General features: G+C 38.4%; 3 protein-coding genes across 3 annotated transcripts; all 3 read right to left on the bottom strand.

The window, feature by feature from the left end:
• Nucleotides 1-1,650: 1,650 nt before the first annotated feature.
• Nucleotides 1,651-1,986, bottom strand: LOC138902538 (uncharacterized). The gene has a single exon (XM_070190418.1). The coding sequence runs from the start codon at nt 1,984-1,986 to the stop codon at nt 1,651-1,653; it is 336 nt and encodes a 111-aa protein (XP_070046519.1).
• Nucleotides 1,987-2,013: 27 nt separating this feature from the next.
• On the bottom strand, nt 2,014-2,858 carry LOC138902539 (uncharacterized). Its single transcript, XM_070190419.1, has 2 exons — nt 2,655-2,858; nt 2,014-2,334 (listed from the first exon to the last, which is right to left on the bottom strand). The coding sequence occupies exons 1-2, from the start codon at nt 2,856-2,858 to the stop codon at nt 2,014-2,016; spliced, it is 525 nt and encodes a 174-aa protein (XP_070046520.1).
• Nucleotides 2,859-13,791: 10,933 nt separating this feature from the next.
• On the bottom strand, nt 13,792-19,322 carry LOC108946324 (protein HOMOLOG OF MAMMALIAN LYST-INTERACTING PROTEIN 5-like). The gene is made up of 4 exons (XM_070190420.1): nt 19,211-19,322; nt 17,771-18,060; nt 17,060-17,292; nt 13,792-14,857 (listed from the first exon to the last, which is right to left on the bottom strand). The coding sequence occupies exons 1-4, from the start codon at nt 19,320-19,322 to the stop codon at nt 13,972-13,974; spliced, it is 1,521 nt and encodes a 506-aa protein (XP_070046521.1). The 3' UTR covers nt 13,792-13,971.
• Nucleotides 19,323-26,680: the final 7,358 nt, after the last annotated feature.

Raw genomic sequence — 26,680 nt, forward strand, 5'->3', positions numbered from 1 at the left:
ATCTTTGGGTTTCACCCTTGAATCATGAAAACTACTTTGAGAGTGTTTTGGGAGAGTATAAGGTATGGTTGGGTCTAAAAATTAACCCCAGTGAGCCTTGCCCCGATGGGTAGCTGCTTATGCAGTCTTGCAAAAATATGAATATCTCACTACTCTGACATTGTATCGATGAACGGTTTAATCTGTTGAAAACTAGACTCCTAGATATTCAATTTTGTAGGTGTATCACTCTATAACTCTAAGTATATTGATAGAAAATCTTTGTGATACTAGACCCAAATTTTAGTAAAACTTATGAACGTAAATCGAATTTTGTTTCACAACTCGCTTGACTTCAAAACATAACACATGACTATCATACAACCTAAATAAATCATTACATAACCTTCTTATCATGTTAATAACCCTAGTATCACCCTATAAGTATGGTTACAACATTCCTAACTTGTCGAATTTCGACGAAACTTATTTTCTTCAATTCATTTAGCTTCTAAACCTACCAACCTCTTGGTACTTGTTGTTCATGATCATAAATAGTTGTAACCTCAAAGGTGACATGATTAAATTTGTTTATATACTCTCAAAGATGATCTCATTTTTGAGCTTACATCAGCTGACTTATGATGTACTTTTACGTACGAAAACATAGAGTGTAACATCATTCCCCCCTTTGGAACATTCATCCTCCAATGTTGACTGATGCGCTTATCAGTCTCCAATCCTCACGATACTTCCTTACACTTATTTTAACTTATCATTATCTTGGTAAAGGTCCTTAAACTCTCCAACTTATATTGATTCACATAAGATGCATTCCAACATGAAAGTACGAGGTGTAACAGCCATGTCCTGACCTTATGTTGTTTATGTACTCCTTAGAGGTTTATAGATAAATGTCATGTGCATAGATGTTTTTGTTCGGCCTTTTAGACTCGTACATCTCATGTATATCGTTTTGAGGTTCCCTTTATCGATTATTCTTTATGTTTTATTCAGATTGTTTCATGATGGCCCTTCCAGCACATTTACACATGATAGTATGGTTAAGGATATGTTATATTGGTGCTCGACAAGTAAGGCCCGGTTGCCCGTCATGGCCCTCTGGTTTGGGTCATGAAAACATTAAAGTCAATTCTTGGCCAAACTTAAGAACTCTAAAGTTTTTCATATTGACAACATTCGATAAATGGTTTAAAATTATTCCAGAATCCTCCCACACCAAATCCGAACATACATACTCGTCCAAAACCATCATATGAGCCTATTGGAACATTCAAATCTCAATTCCGAGGTAGTTTATCGAAGTTCAACCTCGGTCAACTCTAACAACTTAAGGCTCCCCAATAGAACTAAGTGTTCCAAAATATTCTCGAACCCTACGAAAACCAAGCCACATCCCTGCAAGTCGTATAACATCAAATGAACCTTAGAGAATCATCAAATAGCAGAACTGGGTTCTAGAACTCAAAATGTCTGGTCGGGTCATTATATACTCCATCAATAAAACAAACTTCCATTTGCTCCGCATAGCCTAAACTATGCATAGCCTAGAAATGTACCTAAACTGCCAAAAATATGTGGTTATCTGCTCAGCATAGCCTCCTCACTCGGTTGGCCTCTCCAATGAACCTTCAACGACTTGATTTCCTTTTACCCGTACATTCGAACCTGCCTATCCAAAATGGCCACTAATTCTTTTTCATAAGTTAAGTTCTCTTCTAACCGCACTGTGCTGAAGTCTAAAACATGTGATTTGTCTTGATAATGCTTCTGAAGCATAGAAACATGAAACAGTGGATGCAATCCCGAAAGACTAGAAAGCAAAGCAAGTCTATAAGAAACCTTGCCAACTCTTTCTAACGCGTCAAATGGACCAACAAATCCTAGACTCAACCTGCCTTTCTTCCCAAATTTCATCATTCTCTTCATGGGTGAAACTTTCAAATGTTTCTTTTCACCTGCCATGAAAGCCACATCACGGACCATCCTATATGGATAACTCTTCCATCTGGATTAGGATGTGTGAAGCAGCTCCAGAATCAATTTTACCATCTCCAAAGCATTACAAACCAAATCAATACCCAATAACTTAACCTCACCAGGATCAAACCAACCAATAGGATATCGACACCGCCTACTATGCAAGGCCTCACATAAAGCCATTTCAGTACTGGAATGATAGCTATTACTGTAAGCAAACTCCTCCACCAGTAGGAATGGATGCCAATGGCCTTTGAAATGAATAACACAACCTCTCAATATATCCTCAAGGATCTGAATAGTCTGCTCGGACTGACAATCTATTTGTGGGTGAAATATTGTGCTAAGCTCCACCTGTGAACACAAATCATGCTGAATAGCTCTCCAAAATTGAGATCCAAATGATTAGCATGGTCTGAAATGATAGAAATAGGTACATCATGCAAGCGAACAATCTCTCTAATGTAGATGTTGGCTAACCTTTCCGAAGTGTATGTAGCAACACTTGTATGAAATACGTGAACTCCGACAACCTATCTAGGATGACCCAAATAGGATCAAACCTCCTTAAGGTATATGGTAATCCTACCACAAAGTTCATATAATGCATTCCCAATACAACTCCAGTATAAAACATCTTATGAATTGAACCATCCGGTTTCTGATATTTATACTTCACTTGCTGGTAATTCAAACACTGTGAAACATGCCAAATAATGTCTTTCTTCATCCTCCGCCACTGAAAAATACTGCTTCAAATCACGATACATCATCATAGCACTTGGATGAATAGAATACCACAAACTATGGTACTCCTGAAGTATCAAATCCCTCAAGCCATCAACATTAGGAACACAAAGCCGACCCTGAAGTCGCATAATACTATTGTAATGACCCAGACAGTCTTTTTGTGTATTAGAGCCTCGTTCCCCTATTTGATGTTTTCTATATGTTTATTTGTTTTTATCTGAATTAGGGAGGTGGTTGGTTTGGTTTAATGAAGGCTTGGGAGTGAATTGGAACAATTAGTTCCATTTTGGAAACTTATGTTATAAGAGTTGACCATGGTTTGACTTTTGGATAAATAATCTCGGACTGATAATTTGATAGTTCCACTATTCTTGTCGGTGTGATGATAAAAGAATCCCACCTCATGTCGTGATGGAACCTAGTCGTACTTGCTAAGAAATTCAACTCACGATCGACAGACTAAATTCCTATTTCCGTTAATTAACAGACATATCATAATATGTGGAAGAAAACTCAAAGAACTAAAATATTTGACACAAGTATAACATGGTCTAAATACGATCCAAAGCAAAACAACCCCCAAGAACTAGGTGACACAAGTACACAAGCAACTACTTAATAGGTAACAGTCTGTAAATATAATCACGACTAGTTGTGAGAAGGAAAATAGATAAGGGATAAATAAGGATGGGGACTCCATGTGTTGCGGATCAAATCAGTATGGCAGCTCGACACGTAGTCTCCAATAACACACTCTTACTCAGCTTAAAGGGTACCACAATACCGGCCTCAGAACCTACACAACAATATGCAAAAGCATAGTATGAGTACACCATAGTTAGTACCCAATACATATCAAGTCTAACCTCATAGATGTAGTGGCGAGGCTATCGTGGCAAGGCTAGATGCATCAAAATAGTTACAACACAAAAATAATAACAAACTTGGAGCTAAAACAATAAATATCCTCATGATTAACTGGCAAAAAGATATAAATCAGACAAAGGACCTAAAGCATGGTTTATGAGTTCAACAAATAATCATAACGTTTCTCATGTATGGAAAGTAAGGCTGGAATGCTTCAATCAGAGGAGTCGAGGATCCCAGCTAGCTTGTATATATGGCGTACAACACTTAACATTTAAATAAGTGCCTCTCAATGATTAAAGAATATGAATGCATACTCGAACAAGTACAAGATCCATGTATCCCGATACAAAATCCATTTATCACAATAAACGGATACAAAATCCACGTACCGAGTCGATAACAAATCCATGTACCGACCATGATCACAGGGCCCAAAGTAACATGGGTTATCTCATGTTGTCACAGGGCATAGTAACAATCCCTTATGAATCGGATATACGCTCATCATGTCTTCTACCATAATTGTATCTCAACCGCACGACCTTGCCCTTCGTGCCAAAATCTCAGCCCAGATCAAGTATCGATGTGTGATATATATATATGTATATTCATATGCCCAAGTATTTCAAGATAAAAGATGCACATGACTTAATAGAAATCATATCGATATGTGCTGATGATATTTCTGTGCGACTACGGTCAATGTAAGCAATTCAATATATCGTGGATAAGTTCCCATGCCTTCGTAAATAATCATAATCCTAGACATGATTTTTAATGAGGAATAAGAGAGCATCATAGTCAAATAAGTCAAATAAATCACGAATCAAATAAGCACATAGACGAAACAAGGCATAAAGTATGTCAATTATACACCGAGCATGATATAAACTTGATAAGTGCATATACGCTCGCCACCACATATATATACGACCCCAATACCTTAAGCACCTAGAATTCAAGTCAAATTTTAGGAGTTTCCCTCTTACCAAGGTTAACCAAGAGAGTTACCTCTTTCCGGGCTAGCTTCAATCACAAACTGTGGCAAAACCTCGCTCTAGCCCTCAAATAACACAAACCCAAGCCAAATATCCGATGACCCATAACCTACCGAGTCCAACTATATAATTAGTTTCGAAATCTCGGTATAAATCAATGGTCAAAATCCCAAAATATACTATCTTAAAGTTTGGGCAAAACCCCCAAATCTCCTTCCTTATATTCATATATTAACCGCCAAAATGGAAGAAAAAACCAAGAATAATAATAAAATCCAAGTGTAAACACTTACACTAAACTACATGGGTGAAAATTACCTAATACGTTTCTCCGATCCGAACTCCAAATCTGAAAATATGATAACATGAGCTAACCCACTAAAGATATAACCTCTGCTAGTCCGTATTTGCGGACAAAATACGTGCATCTGCGACACCGTTTCAGCTATTAAAACCTCGTATCTGTGAGAATCCCTCAATTGGCCACTCTACGCATCTACATCAAACCAGCTGCATTTGCGGCTCCGTATGTATGGAGCCTCAAGCACAAAAGCTCAAATCCTCAATCTAGCCCAGTTCCGCATGTGCAAACCTCTATCCGCACGTGCGACTCCGCACCTGCATCCGTAGTTCCGCAAAAGCGGCAAATCCCAAGCCTCACCAAATTGCGAAACTGCGAACACCAAATGCGGAGGTGTGACTTCCCATCTGCGACTAATCCTCCATAGATGCGGGACACTAGAACTAGCAACTCATGCAACTCCAAAATGGTTTAAAATAAACCTAAAATACTACCGGGGCCCACGGGGGCCTATTCATTCATACCAATAAGTCCAAATACACCACATAATCCTTTCAAAAGACTCCAAACACCGTAATTAACATCAAAGCAAATAATCGCCAATCAAGATCAATCTCTTAAGTTCATAAACTTCCAACTTCATACCAAGAGTCTGATTCAAGCCTAACAAACCCGAAATGAATTCGAACATTGGACACAAGTCCAAATGGCAAAATAGACCTATTCCAATTCTCGAAAAATAAATCCGACCCTGATAGCTTCAAAGTCAACTCGCGGTCAAACTTATGAACTTTTCAACTCTTAAAATTTCCAACTTTCGATAAACAAAGTCAAAATCTTTTAAGAACATCGAAATTAAGATCTGAACATATGCCCAAGTACAAAATCGCTATACGAACCTATTAAAACTATTAAATCCCAGTTTCGAGGCCGTTTACTCAAAAGTCAAACCTTGGTAAACTCTTCCAAACTAAATCTTCCAACTTGAGCATAATTCTATCAAATCAATCCTGAACCCTGCAAACCTAAAAAATAACCATATACATAGGTTATAAAACACTAGATGAAGCTGCTCAAAGTCTCAAACTACCAAACAACATACTAAAACTCAAAACGACCAGTCGGGTCATTGTAGTAGGTGATTTTAAGCTTTTCTATATGTTAAGATTTTGGATTTGGAGGTATCTAGGAGGTTGTGGATCTATTAATTTGAAGAATTGGAGAGTTTGTAGGTATGACCAATAGTTAAATTTGATGTTATTGGTATCCAAATGGTGTTTCGGGACCTTGAATGGGTTCATTTTGATGAACAAAAGTTGTGTGCAAAGTTTGGTTGGAATCTGAAATGTTTAGGCATGATTCATACGTGTTTAGCGAAGTTGGATAGTTTGGAAGTTAAGATATGGCTTTTGACCATCGATTCATAGTTTGTATGTTATTAATGGTATTTTGAGCATTTAGATAAGTTTGGATATGGTATTAGGATGGGGCTCGGGTATTTTTCAGAATGATTCCGGACCATTTTGGAGTAAGTTGATGTTGCTGGTGCTGGTGTGTCGCACCTGTGGGATTTTGGTGCGTAGGTGCTACCTTTATCCTACAGTTGAAGGCAGGTAGGAGTGATGGGCAGGCCTGGATTTGGGAGGCTGCATGTGCGGGATGTTTTGTGCATATGTATTTACATGCCTGTGAAGGTTTTGCACACATGCTTTCCCGCAGATTCGGTCGATATGTTGCAGATGCAATATTTTTGTCACAGAAGCGACATTTTTTTCCACAAATGCAAAAGGGCCGACTGCATTATGATCTTTCTAGGGTGAGCTCATATTTCACTATTTGAGTCTTGGAGTTTGGGAAAAGGTAATTTTTGCAAGAATATTTACTACTACTTCGATGGTAAGTGAATTCTTCTTTATTTTTATTATATATCTTGTTTCACCACGGATTTATACACTTATATTATGGAATTTGAAAGATACATTTTGGGTTTGGAATTTGAAAGATACATTTTGGGTTTTTGTCTACAGTTTAAACGAGTGTAAATCGGGAATTTGCGAGTTAATTTAGACTGGATTTTTTAATCTTATCGCATATTTGGACTCGTGGAGTTATAGGTAGTACGGATCTACCATTTCATTCTAGTTTTGACCATGTGGGCCTAGGTTGTCTTTTGTTGACTTTTGGGGATTTGATTAAATATTAAAGTTTTATTGTTTGAAAATGATTCCTATGGCTTTTTTGACGTAATCGAGTTGTATGTGACAAGATTCGAGTCATTTGCAGGTTGATTTGAGAGGGAAAGCTATTTTGAATGGTTGAAGTTTATGGAATGGAGGTAAGTCTCTTGCCTATCCTTGTAAGAGAAAATTCTCCCTATAGGTGATCTATTTGCTATATGTTGCTTGATTTAAAAGATGCATATAAGCGAGGTGACAAGCGTACATGCATAGCTAGGTTATGACCATATACGATAAAGTTTGTCTTATGATTATACCTTGTTTGGACTATGTAAACTTATTATTTATGTTTCATTGATTCTATGACTACATGATGACTTGTAATTATGGATAAGAAGCATGGTTAAGAATGTGACTTGTTGAATTCGGCATAATGGGAAAATTTGGGGTTTTTATCTATAACTTAAGAGAGTATAATTTGGGGATTTGAGGGTCGATTTTGACTGGATTTTGGAATCTAACAGCATATTTGGGCTCGTGGCTTTATGGGTAGTCGGGATCTACCCCTTCACTCGGGTTTTGACCATGTAAGACCGAATTGACTTTTGTTGAATTTTGAGGATTTTATATAATGATTAAAGCTTTATTATATGGAATTTGTTCCTACGACTTTGTTTGAAGTTATTAAGTTGTATTTGACTAGATCAGAGCTGTTTGTTGGTTGATTTGATAGGGAAAGCTATTTTGGAAAGTTGAAGTTTTCTGGGTGGAGGCAAGTCTCTTTTCTATCCTTGTAAGAATGAATTCTCCCCATATGTGATCTATTTGATACATGTTGCTTGATTTAAGAGACACGTAAATGCGAGGTGTCGAGTGTATATATGTAGCTAGGTCATGACCATATCCGGTAAATCTTGGCTTATGATTTTGCCTTGTTTGGACTACATGAACTTATTATTCTTATTTCATTGATTCTATGAAGACATGATAACTTGTAGTAGTTTTCTAGAAGCATCCTTAGGCTATGACTTGTTGAATTGATTGTAACAATGATTTTGCCATACTGGGCTTCTTTGTAAATTAGTAGTCATATACTTGTCTTATTGATTTGTCATTCGGTTGTTACATGGCTTAATCTATTCATGTTAAATATTATGAAAGGGCTTTTTAACGATGAAATTTTCCTTACTGAAATGTTGAGATGATTTGATACACATGATTAGTCATAGCCATGTTTTAGTTATGTGGGCTTTTATCCTTGTTTCTACTGTCAATCCGGTTCCTTTTAATGTAATGACCCAGCCAGTCGTTTTGAGTACTACAACCCCGCTTCCCCATTTTCTGCTCAAATTATACTTTACAGTTGTTGTGTGACTTGTCGAGGTAATTGGTTCGGGTCCGGTGAGGTTTTGGAATGAATTGGAACACTTAGTTCCAAGGTTTAAGGCTTAAGTTAAAATAGTAACTGGATGTTGACTTATGTTTAAACGACCCCGGAATGGAGTTTTGATGATTCCAATAGCTCCGTACGGTGATTTTGGACTTAAGTGCATGTCCAGAAAATTATTTGGAGGTCCGTAGTGGAATTAGGCTTGAAATGCCGAAAGATGAATTTTTGGAAAGTTTGACCGGGGGAGTGACTTTATGATATCGAGGTCGGAATCCGATTTTGGAAATTTGAATAGGTCTGTAATGTTAAATGTGACTTGTGTGCAAAATTTGAGGTCAATCGGACGTGATTTGATGTGTTTCGGCACAAGATATAGAATTTAAAGTTTTAAAGTTCAATGATTTCAAATTTAGGTGTGATTCGTCGTATCAATGTTGTTATGTGGGTTTTGAGGCCTTGAGTAGGTTCGTGTTATGTTATGAGACTTGTTGGTATGTACGGACAGGGTCCCAATGGGTTCAAGTGAGTTTCGGATGGTTAACGGATCAAATTTGGACTTAAGGAAATGCTGGATCTGCTGCTTACTGGTGTGATCACACCTGCGAAGTTTTGATCAAAGGTGCGAAGCCGCATGTGCGCGAAATTAGTCGCAGAAGCGAGGGAGTGCTGGCTGGGAAGGTATCCCAGAAGCGCTTGCGCAGGAGCGGCCCAACGCGCGCAGAAGCACGACCACAGGTGCGGTCCTTGGCATCGCGAAAGCGATTATGGCTGGCCAAGTTGTTCTCGCAGGAGCGAGATTTTTTCTGCAGAAGCGAAGGTCGCAGATGCGGAAATCGCTGGGACAAAACCTTAAATTCGAGGGTTCCACATTTTAACCCTTTTTTGGATTTTGGATCTCGGGTTGGGCGATTTTGGAGAGAAAATTTTCCACACAACTTGATGTAAGTGGTCTTAACTCCCTTGTGATTATATTCCATGAATTAATCTTAATATTTGGTGTAAGATTATTGAATTTTCAAGAGAAATAGAAGGAAATTTCTATAATGTCACAAAACGAATTTTTCAAGTTTGAATACCGATTTGGAGTCGGATTTGAGTGAAATTAGTATGGTTTAACTAGTAATTGGATGGTTTGTCGTATTTTGTGAGTTTCGTTAGATTTTGAGATATGGGCCCCACGGGTGATTTTTGGGGCATAATTTCGAATTTTGTGAAAAATATTATCATTTTGATATGGAATTAATTCCTATAAATTGTGTGGACTGATTCAAATTAATTGTGGTAGATTCGAGCCGTTCGGGAGTTAATACGTGCATAATGGGATTTCTGGAGCATTGTTTAGCTTGCTCGACATTGGATTCGCTTGTTCGAGGTAAGTAACTCTTCTAATCTTGGAGTTGAAGGTATGGACCCTGGATATATGTATTTCGTGAATTGTTGGGAGGTGACGCACATGCTAGGTAACAGACGTGTGAGAATGCACTATAGAAATTATGACATAATTGTTTCTGTGGAATTTTGTTATTAAATGATCTTGGCATATTCCATGCGATTTTATGAGTTAAAGAAATTGAGCTGAAAAGCATATTAAAAAATTATTTTGAGGCTATGTACCAGTATTATTGGACCCACAGAGGTCATATTGCTGTGAGTTATTTGTTTTAAATTTTTAAAAAAAATACATACTTAGTCATATTCATTTTATTGCATATCATATCTCAGTCTCTGTTGTTATTTATTGATACATCATATTTTGAGCCTGAGAGACTGGAGAGATTGATGACCGAGTGAGGCCGAGGGCCTGATTGTGAGGATTATTATGTGGATCGGGGCTACCCGCCTGTAGCATACTTTATATACTTTATTATTATGGCACGTGAGTTGTCCGTGCAGATTATAGTGCTTGGGCTGAAGGAGCCCCTCCGGAGTCTGTACATACCCCCAGTGAGCGCAGGTATCTACTGAGTGCGAGTGCCGAGTGTCGTGTGCTGAGTGACTGGGAGGCATGAGTGATTGTGAGGTATGCCTGAGTGGCATGAGTGATTGTGAGGTATGCCCGAGTGGCATGAGTTCTTGTGAGGTATGCCCGAGAGGCATGAGTGACTGTGAGGTTTGCGATAGGGGCTGTATATGAGTGATATTCTGCCCGATGGGTTGTTTATGATTTTATCACTGAGTTGCATCGCATTGGCATGCACACATGACATTCAGGCATAAAGATGTATTTTTTCTTATGCTATACAACATCACATCATTCATGATTCTCACACATTTTTTTACAGATGGGCATAGTGATGCATTTGTTTTACACGGGTTATCCGGAAGGAAAATGAAACATCTTATTTATTATTGAGATGATTTTGGGAGAAATTACTGTTTTCAAACTATTCATATTTTTGGCAACTTCGGCAAACGATTTGGGTTTTCACTGATGTATTTGAACGGAAGAACTATTATTTTTGAAATTATGATTTGGCTGAGCATTTATTTTCTCAGAGTTACTTCTGGTATTATTTGCTTTATGTTGTTATGGACTATTATAGACTATTGGTTATGGACCCGACCTTGGTAGAAGCTCGTCACTACTTTTAACCTACGGCTAGGTTTGTTACTTACTCAGTACATGGGGTCGATTGTACTGATACTACACTTCTGGACATTGCGTGCAGATGTTGGCTGCTATTGTTGATGTGCTCGATGGTTGCGGGACTTGAAGATGTACCTGCATTCCTGTTGTAGCTGCCTCTTATTCAGGGTAGCCTTAGATTTATAGAAGCTCTGTTTATGTATTACTCAAACAGACTATGTATTTATTTAATTTTCGCTTTGTATACTCTATTCTTAGAAGTTCATAATTTGTACTACCAGTTCTTGGGGATTGTATAAAATTAAGATCTTTATTCACTTAAATTACTTTAATAATTATTATTGGAATTGGATAATTGAAAGTTTGATTGCCTAGCGGGTTGGATTAGGTGCCATCACGACTAGTTGGATTTTAGGTCGTAACATTTAATTATAGTGCTTTATACATATGTTAATGACTTGGAGAGTTGAATATTGTGAAAAGATGATAACTCTGGCACTATAAACATAGCGAGGGGGTATTGATTATAGTTGTGTAGGTTACACGTTGCACGGTATGATGAGTGGACCGGGTTGCACACCACAATGATATTATTATTAGTAGATGGGGTTGCACACCGCAATGATTCTTGGATATAGATCCATCATGTTATGACTGAAAACCAAACACATGGGGTCTTGTTGGCACATAACCCCGCTTGCTAGGCGAGCCAACACCTAACAAAAAATACGAAAGAAGTGAAACTATCAATCAATAACAAAATGATAATATAGTGTTATAGTAACTCGGAAGTATACATAATAAGTCTAAAGATCAACACCAACATTCAAGAATCCCAAGACGTGGAGTCACAAGGGCATGAGTTTTTAGAGTTTGTTAAATAAATTGTATTGAAAGAAATACAATACTGTATGGAAAGTAGAAACAGTACAATAGAAATGGAAAGAAGAGTCCAAGGTTTGTGAACGGTCTACTTCTCTACCATTAGTCATCTATTGGGTATCCGCTAAGCACCTCTTGGGACTCCGCTGGTACCAATGTCCGAATCTGCATAAGAAGTGAAAAAGTATAGTATGAGTACAACCAACCCAATGTACTCCATAAGTGTTGAGCCTGACCCCGATGAGGTAGTGACGAGTCTAAGACAAGGCACTTATATATAAACATGTGCAATTAAGTAATAAGAAATAATGAGATAACAAATAAAGTATCAACTATACTAACAGGATAACAACATGTGAGAGAGTTAATAAGTACATAAGTAAAGGGACATAAAACAGGAATCTAAGGAAGGAGTTACCGAGTAAACCACAACTCTTGTTTTTACAACAACTATGAACAATCCTATGAAAGTAAATTACAGAGCAACAAAGCCAAGTCCTCAATACGAATAGCAAAATAATGAACAATGAAACAAAAAAATGGCACGTTCCTTTACTCTCTTCCTCATAACATGATATAATAGCAAGCACAGAAACACCCTTCATGCATATCATCATCTTCTCTAAAGCACTAGAAACACCCTTCATGCAATTATATTATTTTATGAATAAAGAACGGAATCACCCTTCGTGTAGAATAACTCTCTCTCTCTCTCTCTCTCTCTCTCTCTCTCTCACACACACACATACACACACACACACATGCACACACACACATATAAGCACGGAAACACCCTTCATGCAATTCACTATTTCTCACCAAGCATCACATGTAACACTGTACCAAACAGGTGGGAAGCATAAACAACATCAAGGATATTAATGAACATAACTCGCCGTATGAGAATTTACCAACACTTTTGAACCAACAACAACAAACCCAGTAGTTTTCCACAAGTGGGGTCTGGGGAGGGTAAGATGTACGCATCCTTACACTACCCCTCGAAGGGCAGAGAGGTTGTTTCCGATAGATCCTCGGCTAGAGAACGACTGAAAAAGAAAAGGTAATTGAAACAACTAGGAATAATATCAAGATGAAATAAGACCCAAAACAACAATTCAACGATCTCAACGCCCAATATCACAATAAGCTTAACATAGGAAATAACATGAATACGAGAAACTAAAGAGTTTCTCAATTTATCTAAAGCATGGTAGACATAATACACAAAGTAACATGGCACAAATAAGGCTAGTTCTACCCGTATGTTTATCTCATGGACAATGCATATACACTCATCACCATGTATATACGACGCCCCCAACACATAAATCACACAACAGATAGACTCAGTTCACCCTAATTTCCTCAATCAAGGTTAACCAAGACACGTACATCTGTTTGAAATAATATCAACAATCCAACACGGCTTTCTTTTTACAAGAAGTCTTCAAACCACCTGAATCCAGTCAAATATTCTTCAAACAAGTAAAAACAAGCTTTAGAAACTACCCTTGTACAAAAAAGGTTCGGTCTCTAACAAAAACAACAATGATCGAGTGTATTCTCACAAGTGTTGTCTTGGCAGGGTGAGAAGTACGTAGCCTTACCCTTACTCTGGCCAGGCAGAGAGTCTATTTTTGATAGACCCTCAGCTAAAGAAAAGATGAAAGAAGCACTGATTACCCATGCACCCCCGGAGTCCAAATATGTGATTTGTTTCAAGATCCGACCTCTATTGGAGGTCTAAATCTCAGTTTTATAAAATCCCTAATTTCTATCCAAAACCCAAATGTCTATGGAATCTTAGATTTTTTTATTTTATTTTTATTTTTTTTTATTTTTTTTCGTATATCTTCTATTTGAATCACAAAAATCATAAAGCTGACAAGACTCCTGGATGCATACATAATCACATCACTGTTCGCGTAAAAAAGGATAGAACATCTAGCAAAGTCATCTTCACAAACTAAACCAAACAATGAACAACCCCTAAAAAGTAGTCTCAGACGTTCAATTAGGTAGCACGACGCACCTCATTGATCAGCTGATGGGTTTGTTAACAACTCAAGTGATTTTTTGAGGTAGTCTACGGCAATAGAGACATCATCAAATGCTAGAGCCCCAACAGCAAACCTTGCAGCCTTGTGTGCTTCAGCTATTTTATCTGGAGGAGGCTGATAATTGCTGTTGTATTCATATGTTTTCGTGGGAGCAGCTGCAGCTTGTGATGCAGTCCCATTTCTATCACTTGAGCTGTATTGAGTGATTGATGGATAATTTACAGTGCTAGATGTAGGCAATGTGGAATACGAAGCATCAGCGCCTTGGTAGTAAGAAGGGTGATGTGATGGCGCAGAAGGAAGGCTGCTCTCCATAAAGCTAGGATATGACTGGAAATTGGGATATGAATTCGAGGGAACATCATGCGAAGGGTAGTGCTGTGGCAAGTGAAACTGTGGTTCTTGCACATAAGGTTGATGGTGATACGACGGAGAGTAAGACGGATTTTCAGATATATTAACTGGTCCAGTCTGCTGGAAATTATGAGAAGAATAGTCATTTTGAGAAGGATACTCATCACTAGAATATGAAGGAGGTGATGGAGGGATATGTGAAGGAGTTGGTGTGGTGGCTGCCGGAGGTGACGGAGGGACACGTGAAGGGGGTGGTGGTGGGGTGGCTGGAGGAGACGGTCTATTTGCAGAATAATGCGCATCGTCATATGCGTGATTAAATGAACTGGATTCTGGTGCAGGTTTGATGACTGAATCAGTTCCACTAGGTTGATGATCATATGTATCATTTTGTGCACTGGACAGCTCCGAAATATCTCTTTCATCACCAGGAGGGCCTGGTACAAGCTTCCTTCCTTCTTTCAGAGCTTTCCTTATATCTGCTGCCTTCCAAGCTGCATACTTCCTTAGATTTGATAGTGAAAATTCATGAAAAATAATAGGAATTGAACAAAAAGCAGTTAAAGTTACTAACCTATAAAGTTTGGAAGAATTTGCTTTCCAAAATCTCTTCTATGTTGATTCTAGGTCTCAAAATTGGAGTAAAATGAGCTAAGTGCCGAAACCCCAACCTTTTACCCAGCTGCAGGTTCGCAATTTGCAATTGCGATATTTGCAAAAGCGAACCACTGATCAAAAATATGATTAGTGTCTGAGCCCCTCAGATGCTGTAAATGCGACTAAGCCTTCGTATTTGTGATGGACCAACCCTTCGCACAAAAGAAGTTGTTCCTTAGATCTTTAGTGTCGCAATTGCGACACAATCCTCATAATTGCAATGTTCGACCTCTCTCAAAAGTGAACAGAACTTTGCAAAATCGATGTTTCCCAATCCTTTCCCATCTTCACAAATGTGAGGCAGCACTCGCAAATTCGCAAATGAGAGGCTCGCATTTGCGAAAAGACACTAGTGAATGTGAGGTCTATAGCACCTGAATTCCTCGGCTAAGCCAAAACAGTTCGAAACTCATCTGAAACTCACCAGAGCCCTTTGGGCTCCAACCCGAACATCCACACAAGTATAATAATATCATATGAACTCGCTCATAAGCTCAAATTATCAAAATAACATCTAAATTCAAGAATCAAAGATCAAAACTCAAAAAATTTCATAATTCAATTTCAAATATTAAATTCCAACCAAACGTGCATAATAGTCCAAAATCATCATATAAACCTACCAAACTTGTCAAAACACTGATTCAGGGTCTTTTACCAAAAATGTAGACCGTGGTCAAATTTAGCCATTTTCTGGTTCAAAATATCAAGTTTCTTCAAAATATCACATTTAGACTTTTCGAAAATCGACACGGACCATGCACGCAAGTCATAAATCATCAAATAGTGCTACAAAAGGTCTCAAATCATAAAAAGGGGAGCAAGAACTCAAAACGAACTATCAAATCATCATATTCTCCACCTCTGAAAAGAAACACTCTTCAATGAACGGACGTATAAATGTACCTGGACTAGTAAAAAGATGCGAGTATGTACTCCTTATGTCAGAATTGTACTCCCATGTAGCCTTTTCAATCGAATAACTTCTCCAATGCACTTTTCTAAAGGGAATTAAATCTCAACTTGTGACCTATCCTCATGGTACTTTCGAATAATGGAAACATGAAATACCGGATGTACCCACACTAGTCTACGAGGCAATGCAAGCCATAAGCAACTTCCCCAACTCTCTCCATGTTTTCTTATGGGCCAATAATCCTCAGGCTTAAGTTGTCCTTCTTCCAAAATTGTATCACGCCTTTCATATGAGAAACTTGGAGAAGAACCTTCTCACCCTTCATGTAAGCCACATCACGAACCTTCCTGTCAGCATAACCTTTTTGCTTGGACTTTGTTGTACGAAGTCGCTCGTGAATCAATTTCACCTTCTCCGAAGCATCACAAACCTTATATCTGCCCAATTATCTGACCGTACCGGGCTCAAACCAACCAAACGGATGACATCTCCACCCATATACGACCTCATACGGTGCTATCTAGATACTCGACTAATAGTTATTGTTGTACGCAAATTATGCTAGAGGTAGAAACTAGTCCCACTAAGCTCCAAAATCAATAGTTCATACCCTCAACATATTCTCCAAGATCTGAATGGTCAACTCAGATTGCCTGCCCATCTGAGGGTGAAACACAATACTCAACTTAACCCGTGTGCCAAACTGACGCTGTGTATCCCTCCAAAAGTGTGAAGTGGATTGTATACCACGGTCTAAAATTATAGAAATGGAACACCGTGTAGAAGAATAATTCCATAATTTAAATCCTAGCCAACTGCTATGAAGAGTAGGAAGTCATCACCAGAGTAAAATACGCGGACATGGTCAAACGGTCCACAATGACCCAAACAACATCATACTTTCTCAAGGTCCATGGTAAGCCTACCACAAAGTCCATAATGATGTGCTCCCACTTCCACACTGATATCACCAACTTTTGAGTCAAACTACTAGGTTTCTGATATTAAAAATTCACGAGTTGACAATTCAAACACTAAGTAACATGTCCAACAATGTCTTTCTACATCTTTTGCCACCAATAATGTTGCTTCAAGTAACGATAGATCTTCATGACACCAGGGTGAATAGATTACTGAGAGCTATGAGCCTCTTCAAGAATCAACTCTCTCAACCCATCAACATTCGCAACACAAATTCTACCCTGAAGACGCATAACACCATCATGCTCTATCACGACCTTCTTAGCACTGCCCCATTGCACCGTGTCTTTCAACACCAACGAGTGAGGGTCATCAAACAAGCAAGCTTTGATGAGCTCCAAAAAAATATAATTGCGCCACAACACAAGCAAAACCTCTACTATGCTCTGAAAAATCAAACCTCACGAACCTGTTAGCCAATGCTTGGACATCCATGGATAATGGCCTCCTGACTGCCAGTATAAATGTCAAACTAACCATGCTCTCTACCTTCCTACTTAAGGCATCGGCCACCATGTTAGCCTTCCCCAAATGATAAAATACGGTGATATCATTGTCTTTCAGCATCTCTAACCATCTCTGTAGCCTCAAATTAAGATGATTTTGCTTGAATAAATGTTGAAGACTCTAACGGTTATTGTAGACCTTATATGGCATGCCGTATAAATAATGCCTCCAAATCTTGAGCGCTTGAACATTGGATGGCAAGTCCAAATCATTCACATGGTAGTTATTTTCATGGACCTTCAACTAACAAGACGCATAGGCAATCACTATACCATTCTACATCAATATCGCGATAAGTCCACGTGATGCATCACAAAACATAGTGTAAGACCTCGAACCTGTGGGAAACACTAGCACCAGGCTGTATTCATAATAGTCTTGAGATCCTGAACCGGCAATAGATAAAAAGTCCTCTTCGAATCGGCAATAGTAACCTGCCAAACCCAAGAAGCTCCGAATCTTTGTAGCTGAAGTAGGTCTAACTACCTCAATCTTGTTAGGATCCATCTTGATACCATCTGAAGACACAACATAACCCAATATGGAGACTGAGTCCCACTGGAACTCACACTTGAAAAACTTGGCATATAATTGATGGTCCTTCAAAAGTGTGAAGTATAATCTGCCGAAGTTCCTCATGCTCCTCCCTACTATAAGAGTAAACAAGATTATTATCAATGAAGACAATCACAAAGGAATCAAAATAATGGTTGAACACTCGATTCATCAAATCGATTAAGGTTATTGGAGCATTAGTCAAGCCAAATGACATCACCAAGAACTCATAATGACCAGATTGAGTCCTATAAGTTGTCTTAGGGACATATGATGCCCTAATATTCACCTGATGGTAGCCAGATTTCAAATCAATCTTGGAAAACACCTTGGCACCTTGAAGTTGGTTAATAAATGATCAATCATGGGCAGTGGATACTTGTTCTTGATAATGACCTTGATCAACTGTCGATAGTCAATGCACATCCTCATTAATGTCTAATGAATCCCTTGGCAGGAAAATCATGCAACTAATCCTTCAATTGCTTCAACTCGCTGGGGCCATAATGTACGGTGGAATAGATATAGGTTGAGTATCCGGAACCAAATCAATACAAAATTCAATATCCCTGTTGGGTGGCATACTTAGAAAATCTATAGGAAACACCTTTGGGAACTCCCTAATAATCGGTAGTGAATCCATAGGTGGAACCTCCACACTAGAATCCCGGAGGTAAGCCAAATATGCCAAACACCCATTCCTAACCATACATTGATCCTTGAAATATGAAATCACCCTACTAGTGGAATGACTTAGGGTCCCTTTCCATGCTAATCTTGAAAACTCTAGCATAGCCAACATCATTGTCTTGGCATGACAATCCAAGATAGCGTGATACGAGGATAACGATTACATACCAAGAATGACATCAAAATCCACCATATTCAACAACAAAAGATCAATTAGAGTATCAAAATCAATAATAATAATAACAACAATATAAGACTAGTACATTCAATTAACTACTATGGAATCTCTAATTGGTTTAGACACTGAAGCATGAAAATTAAGAGAATCACGAGGCATACTCATATGAAAAGCAAAATATGGAGACACAAAATAATATATAGAACCCATATCAAACAACACGAAAGTATATCTATGATAGACTGAGATAATACCTATAATAACTGCATCGGACGACTCCGCCTCAAGCCTACCAAGGGATGGATAACAATATGGCATAGCCCCACCAACATGTCCTTCACCTCTAGGATAATTTCTCACTGACTAGCCTCCACCTCTAACAAACTGTCCTCCACCTGGGGCTACCTGATCCTCGCCTCTAGCAAGCTGAGCGGCTGTTAAACCAACTGGTGCTGGAATCATGGCACGAGTACCCTGTTGTGACATACTACTTATTACACCCCCGTACTTTCACGTTAGAATGCGCCTTAAGTGAATAATTATGCCAGAAAGCTTAAGTAACTTTACAAAGATAATTATGGGTTAAAACAAGTGTTAATGAAGTATCATGAGGGTTGGAGGTTGAACAAATCAAAGATGATATAACCTGTATTTCGCAAGTTAAACTAGGAGTGCTTAATATTCTAAGGAGCTCATGTTTTAAGGTAATTAAATTATATAATATTCTAAGGAGCCCGTGTTCTAATGTCACTGAGCTTTTCTCTAAGTAAAATGAACTTATACGGTGATCCAGCCATCATATTTATGATCTACTAGTCTAGTTTCCAAAATATTAAAGCATTCATCCATGCGATATCGGAGTTGAGAGATATTCGTATTTTTGCGAGACTACGCATGAAGCCCCTTTTGAGACCCACTTGGATGGTGTCCAAACTTTAAACATTTTGAAGTGGTTGGAAGGTTTATATCTGGTCATACAAAAATGCATCCTCTAACACTCCTAAAACCTCTCAACAGTTCCCTAATGGTTTAATGTGAAATCCAAGTGTTAATATCCAAATCCAACATCAAAAGTTAGCTAAGGTCAAGAATTGTGATTTTATTAAAGGTTGATGTGAGTTAAGTAAAGCTTGGATTCCAGGTTGTTTATACTGGTTTAGGTAAGTATAATATCCTCTTTCTTGTACTTAGGCTTATTTATTTGTTGGCTAAGTAGTTTGGATGAAAAACTACAAGATAACACTAGAATTGGTGTAAGGTGTTGTTGTATCATGTTGGACTATTTTAGGTAGTATATATGGCTTCTTGTGGCTCTAAATTATGGAAAATAGCTTGGTTATGAAGTTGTTATTGTTTTTGTGCTTTTTAATATGTTGATGATATTATAATTAGGAGAAGAAGCGGCCACATAATACCTAGGAGTTGTTCATGATGTTGTTATCTCTTGTTGAGGGTTTGATGTTACTTTTAAGATGGATATAAGTATGGAGTATCATATCAATATATATATATTTATATGATGGACCTGGTGATGGTGTTGTAAGTATGGGGTATATGTGAAAAAACTTGGGATTTGGTTCCAATCCGAGCTTGTCGCTAGTCGTGTTAAGTAGTAGTTTTGTTGGTGAGATTTGTGCACCTGTTGTTGTGCATATTGATTTGTGTTGTTGGGGTTATTTTTGGTTCTCAAAGTATATAGTTGAAGGTTGTATGTGCTCTTGTTATTTTTATGGACTTAGGAAAGTAAGGAAAACGGGGGAGATGCTGCCTGTTTTAATATAAAATAAGCTTGTCATTCTTTGCACAATAGTTGTATCTTTCGTAGCTTAATTATAGTATTATTATCGTTGTTGTAGAATAAGGTGGGAGACGAGTTCAACATGGTTATTGGACAGATTGTGATTAGGTATGTAATAGTTATCCCTATTCTTTCGTTGGCATGAATATGTAGTAAGTGCGAGTTGGATAAATCTTATCCGAGATATGCATATTGTAGAGCTCCTGTCTCAATACGTGTTACATATTTCCATATAATTCCATCATATCTTGTTGAGAGGGTTCACATACGCTTTATGTTATTCCTTGATGTTGGACAAAGATAGAGAGTTACATATGTCCATCTGTACATTCTACTAAATACATGATATATAGCATCGTATACATGTATTTTTTGTAGCCTGGCCACTTGGTCAGTGAGATATTTCTATTGCCTGGCCTTTTGGTCAGTGAGAGTTTATATTTCTCAGGCCTTATGGCCACTGGGAGTTTATATTTTCCTGGCCACTTAGTCAGTGAGAGTTTATATTTGCCAGCTTTATGTCCAGTGAGAGTTTACTGTTGCTTGGCCACTTGGTCACTGAGAGATACACCGAGCCCTATATGTAGCCGGATAGTTATGATATTACTATATTGCATTGGGTTGAATTAGGACAGTTCAGTATCTCAGAGCATTCTTTATCTTCCAGTTTACTATGTACATCAATTCAGTTTTAGCTTTTAGTTATTCTATTGTCTTACATAATCGGTACATAATTTCGTACTGACATCCCTTTTGATGGCGATGTTGCATTTCATGCGTGCAAGTTCTGATAGACTGCCGGATAGACCTTCACAGTATATAGAACCAAACATCAACTTGATTGGTAATCTTCACTCCCCTGGAGTTACCAGGTCTAATCTTTGGAGTCCATTTTGTATATAAAGACTTGATGGGTAGGTCAGGACCCTGTCCCGACCATGATATATTTTTGTTATCTATAGAGGCTTGTAGACGAGTCATGTATGATTTGTATGTCAGTACTATGGCCTCTCCGACCCTATGTTCATTTTCATTTTGTATTACTGATTGTAGACATTCATGACGGCCTCATCGGACTTCATTATTATGTATATATGTTTTGGTTTGTTTACCCTTCAGGTGAGATAGATATTATCTTCAAATAATATCAGTGTACGGCCTTGTCGACCTTGATTGTTATTATCTGCGTGCAAGTAGGCCTCGTCAGCCTATGTTGAGGGTTCCCCCTCTAGTGTTCATAGTTACAGAGTGGTATGCTCGGGCCAAGTATGGCACTGGGTGCCGGCCACACCTCCCTAGCTTTGGCACGTAAAAAATATGGTATCAGAGCAGGTCTGTCTTAAGAAGTTTACAATCCGTGTCTAGTAGGGTCTTGTTTATAGATGTCTTGTGCACCATATTATATAAGTAGGGAACTAGAAGGAATTTTGGAGTTCGTTACCGTTCTTTCAGACCTAAATTGTGTTGAAGAGTTGAATCATAGGAAATTTTAGTTAAACTTACGTATTAGTGTTTGCATACAGAGATGCTGGTTACTCGGAAAACTATGGCTAGTCAGAGAAGAAATGCAACATTAGGTGAGTGGAGCAGCAAGGCTCCCCCCAGTAGATGGGGCCCAATCTGAGGCCCAGGGAAAGACCCCTTCTAAACTATTACCGACTCCTCTACCACTCGAGGAGGTTCTAAGGGATGAAACACTCCCATAACCCCCTCATGTGCCATCTTATCAGGATAGTAGGAGTGCGGCACAATTGTTGACACAGATAAGGGCTGCACAGAGACAAATCTAGAGCATCGACAGTGCAAGACATTAAGAGGGTACCAGTATTTTGACAGTTCGATAGTGCACTAGATCCTTTAGAGCATACGGGGACCTGGAAGGATGGGGAACTGCGAAATTTCATTGATCAGGTTCACTAGATCTTTAGGGTGGTGCATGCTTCAGATACAGAGGAAGTGGAGTTAGTGAACTTTAGGTTAAGAGATATAGTCGTCCTATGGTATAAGGATAGGAGAGATTCAGAAGCCCTGACACACCTCTAGCATATTCAGCTGAATTTTCAGAGGCTTTCTGTGATCACTATTTGGCAGTGGAGATACGAGAGGCTCGGGTTGATCAGTCCCTAGGTTTTCAACAAGGTAGTTCAATTGTTCATGAGTATTGTCTTTGGTTTGATTCCTTGGCTAGATATGATCCATCTCTAGTTGACACGATGAGTGTGAGGATCCACAGATTTATAGTAGGATTGCACCCGGATTATGTTGAGGCCTACTCTATAGTCGCACTGAATGATAATTTGGCTATATCCTGGATTCATGCATTTGCACATAATTTGGAGGATCATAGACACCATTAGTGGATTACTGAGACAATAGAGAGGGATCAACGTAATAGATTAAGGTCTAATGGTCATCAAGGTGATTATCAGGGTAGTTTAAGACCTCGGTATTACGGCAAGCCCCTAGACCACCACCACCTTAGTTTTAGGGTTACATATTTGATCGCTACATTTCATCCGGACAAGGTGAGAGCTTCCGAGTATTAGTGTCTCAGTAGTAGAGAGGTTCAGGGCAGGCCAAACCATTGCCACCTCCTTGTGATAATTGTAATAGGTCACAAGTATGGGTCGCGTGCTTTTTATACATGTGGTCGTCAAGATCATCATATGAGAGATTTCCTAAAAGGGGACTGGGTAGCATGGCACAACCAACTTGTTCCATAGTAGGATCATCTGCATCAGGGCGTCCCTCATGATGTGGATCTCAATCGTCAGCTGATAGAGGTAGACGTAGAGGTGGAGTCTCCACTTCAGGCAGTGCTCAGAACCACATCTATGTTTTGGCGGGTCATTAGGATTTGGAGTCCTCACCAGGTGTTGTGATAGATACATTTAACTTTTGTTCATATAATGATTAAGCAACATTCGATCCATTGTCCAATTTATCATATGTCACCCCGTTCGTTGCGGGGAAATTTGGTATAATACCATACTCACTAAGTGAGCCATTTTCTGTATCTATATCGGTTGGTGAGACAATTATTACTAGAATAATTTATCGAGGTTGGTAGTTTGTAATTGTCAGACATCGACAGACTTTATAGATCTAGAGATGGTTGACTTTATTTTATTATGGGTATAGATTGATTAGTGTCTTTTTATACTAACGTTGGGTGTTAGACAAAGATTTTCACCTTTCATTTTCCAGGGAACCAATTCTAGAATGAAAAGGCAATACGGCTTCGCTGAGTTGTAGGTTTATTTCTTATCTTAAGGCAAAGAAGATGATCATTAAGGGTTGTATCTATCATATCATTCATGTTCAAGATGCAGAGGCAGAACCGCCGACTCTTCAGTTTATTTTGGTGGTTAAAGAGTTCCCAGATGTATTCCTAGATGAGCTTCTAAGTATCCCACAAGAGCGGCAGATTGATTTTACCATAGATGAGCTACTGGATACTCAACCAATATTGATTCCTCCTTATAGAATGTCTCGAGTTCAGTTAAATGAATTGAAGGAGAAGCTGAAAGATTTGCACGAGAAAGGCTTCATTAGGCATACTACTTCGTCGTGGAGTGCACCAATATTGTTTATAAGAAATAAACATGGCTTGCTGCGAATGTTAATTGATTATCGACATCTTAATAAGGCAACGATAAAGAATAATTACCCACTCCCGAGGATAGATGATATTTTTGATCAATTGTGTGGTGCTAAATACTTCTCCAATATTGATTTGAGACCGGGTTACCATCAGGTTAGAGTTCGGTAGAAGCTGTTACATTCTTCTTCAGTTAATCGACGTAAGTTCGGGAATGGAATTATTTTGAGATTATGAGCATCATGCTATTTCAAATAAGTGATGAGTAAATTCGTGAAGGTGAGAGGGGAAGGAAGTCAAAGAAAATGAATTTCATCCAAGTTTGGCATATTGGGATAAAATGCGGGCCGAGCGATAATATCCGATATTTATGGACTAGTACCATACAAGGTACCATATGACCATGATAGTAGGATGTATAAAGTGTATTAAAAATAAGTAGAATTTTAAGTAATTTGAGACAATTCTTAAGTATGCGGGTAATTGGTTAATTATCTGGTAGCGAGATATTAGCTAATTAGTTAATTAATTATCGGATAAAATAAAATAAAAAAAAACCTCCCCACCCCCACGTGGCAGCAAGACATTAAACAACCAAATGACTCTTGACCAAGTTTGATTAGGTGGCAACCTAGTATATTAATCACAAGACACTTCATTTTTAGGATTTAGATTACAAACAACACTTCATTCTAAAACACTACAAATTTGATTCCTACAATTCTTTACAAAATACTATAACCAGATTCTTATCCATTCCTAATATTTCCAATGCCAAGACATTACAATCAGAGTGAGAACTTTAGCAATATTATTCTTGCAACCAAAAGCTTTCTATAACTAGTAAGACTACCACGCTACTTCAGATTTTTGGCAATTTAAGTTCATATGTCTTACAAACCAAATACGTGAATTGCAAAATAATTGATAGTGTACTAAATCCGTGGCTGATCGTGAGCTCTTTATAGAGCAAAACAAATTCGTATACCAAAAAAGGATAACATTGGTTGATTGATTTTATAAAGCGTGAATTGCAAGTTCTAAGAGAATCGGCTCAGGTATGTTAAGGCTATCCCTTTTTTCTTTTTGGCATGATCTATACGACACGAACGAAAAGAGCAAATGCACAACTTCCATAAATGACCCTATTCATAGAAATACTAGAAATGCTTATGTTCTTGATTCCCCATGTGTCATATTATTTTATCATCTGTTCATGAGTCTAAAAAATACGTAAGTTGGTAAAGTTTATTTCATGATATTAATCAGAGGCATAATGGTCTTATGACGTACCGAGAGATTTTATTAATTTATTTTATATGTATTTCATTCATTTATACATGTACATTGACCCATGACCAGATGAAATTATATACGTGTATTTATATGTATATATATTTATATGGGATATGGGAAAAGGTTACGGCGTTATATACGCACCACCACCTGATAAGCTGGTATACGTTGATGATTTTGCCCATAATGGTCGAGATTATATGATGGGATTCCCTAAGAGGCCTGATGATGTTATGAAACATGAAACTATGCACGACATGACATTCATACGCATATGCATGACACTATAATTATTTCATTATTTACAGAGTTATCCAGACTTACAGGTTGAATCATTTACTCTATATTTCTTCCATGTCTGTTATGTACTTATTTATATGCCTTACATACTAGGTACATTATTCGTACTGACGTCCCTTTTGCTTGGGGACGCTGCGTCTCATGCCCGCAGGTCTCGATAGACAGGTCGAGAGTACTCCAAGTTGGCGATCGGCTCAGCGGAAGATGTTAGTGCACTCCATTTATTTCGGAGTTGCTTATGTGGTCAGTATGATTAGGACATGTACTGATTAGTATGGCGGGGCCCTGTCCCGACCTTTGTGACATTTATATACTCTTAGAGGCTTGTAGACATATGTCGTGTACGTGAAAGATTGTACTGCCTTGTTGGACTATGTTTTGAGTTTATAAATGATGATGTTGGCCTATTAGGCCCGTATGTCACGTGTATATGATGATGTAATAAGAAAGATACGTTATGTTGGTACTCGGTTGAGTAAGGTACCGGGTGCCCATCGCGGCCCATCGATTTGGGTGTTGACAAAAGTGATATCAGAGCAGTTCTGTCCTAGGGAGTCTACGAGTCATGTCTAGTAGAGTCTTGTTTATGGGTGTGTCGTGCACCACCCTTATAAGTATGAGGCTACAGGGCATTTAGGACTGTCACTCTTTCTTCCTACTCTAGATAGTGTGGTAGAGGTCAGTTGTAAGAACTCAATTTCCTAAACTCTATCTTATTCGTAATACAACAATGCCTACATCCAGAAAGACGGTTGGCAAGAGATATAGCTGTGGAAGAGTTGAGTCAGAGGAACTCAATTTTTGCATCATGCTTATGACGGATAAATATGAGGTATTCAGCAGATCATG

Source organism: Nicotiana tomentosiformis, chromosome 12, assembly GCF_000390325.3.
Source record: "Nicotiana tomentosiformis chromosome 12, ASM39032v3, whole genome shotgun sequence".
In the NCBI taxonomy this organism is placed as follows: domain Eukaryota; kingdom Viridiplantae; phylum Streptophyta; class Magnoliopsida; order Solanales; family Solanaceae; genus Nicotiana; species Nicotiana tomentosiformis.

Excerpts from the sequence above, each read along its gene's own strand:
- LOC138902538 (XM_070190418.1), bottom strand. The coding sequence starts at position 1,986 with ATGGTCCGTGATGTGGCTTTCATGGCAGGTGAAAAGAAACATTTGAAA.
- LOC108946324 (XM_070190420.1), bottom strand. The coding sequence starts at position 19,322 with ATGTCACAACAGGGTACTCGTGCCATGATTCCAGCACCAGTTGGTTTA. Across the intron at positions 17,293-17,770 it reads ACTATTATGAATACAGCCTG|AGCATAGTAGAGGTTTTGCT; the intron begins GTGCTAGTGTTT and ends TTGATTTTTCAG. Across the intron at positions 14,858-17,059 it reads GAAGAGGCTCATAGCTCTCA|GAAGTATGCAGCTTGGAAGG; the intron begins GTAATCTATTCA and ends ATCAAATCTAAG.
- LOC138902539 (XM_070190419.1), bottom strand. The coding sequence starts at position 2,858 with ATGCGACTTCAGGGTCGGCTTTGTGTTCCTAATGTTGATGGCTTGAGG. Across the intron at positions 2,335-2,654 it reads TTGAATTACCAGCAAGTGAA|GTGGAGCTTAGCACAATATT; the intron begins GTATAAATATCA and ends TTGTGTTCACAG.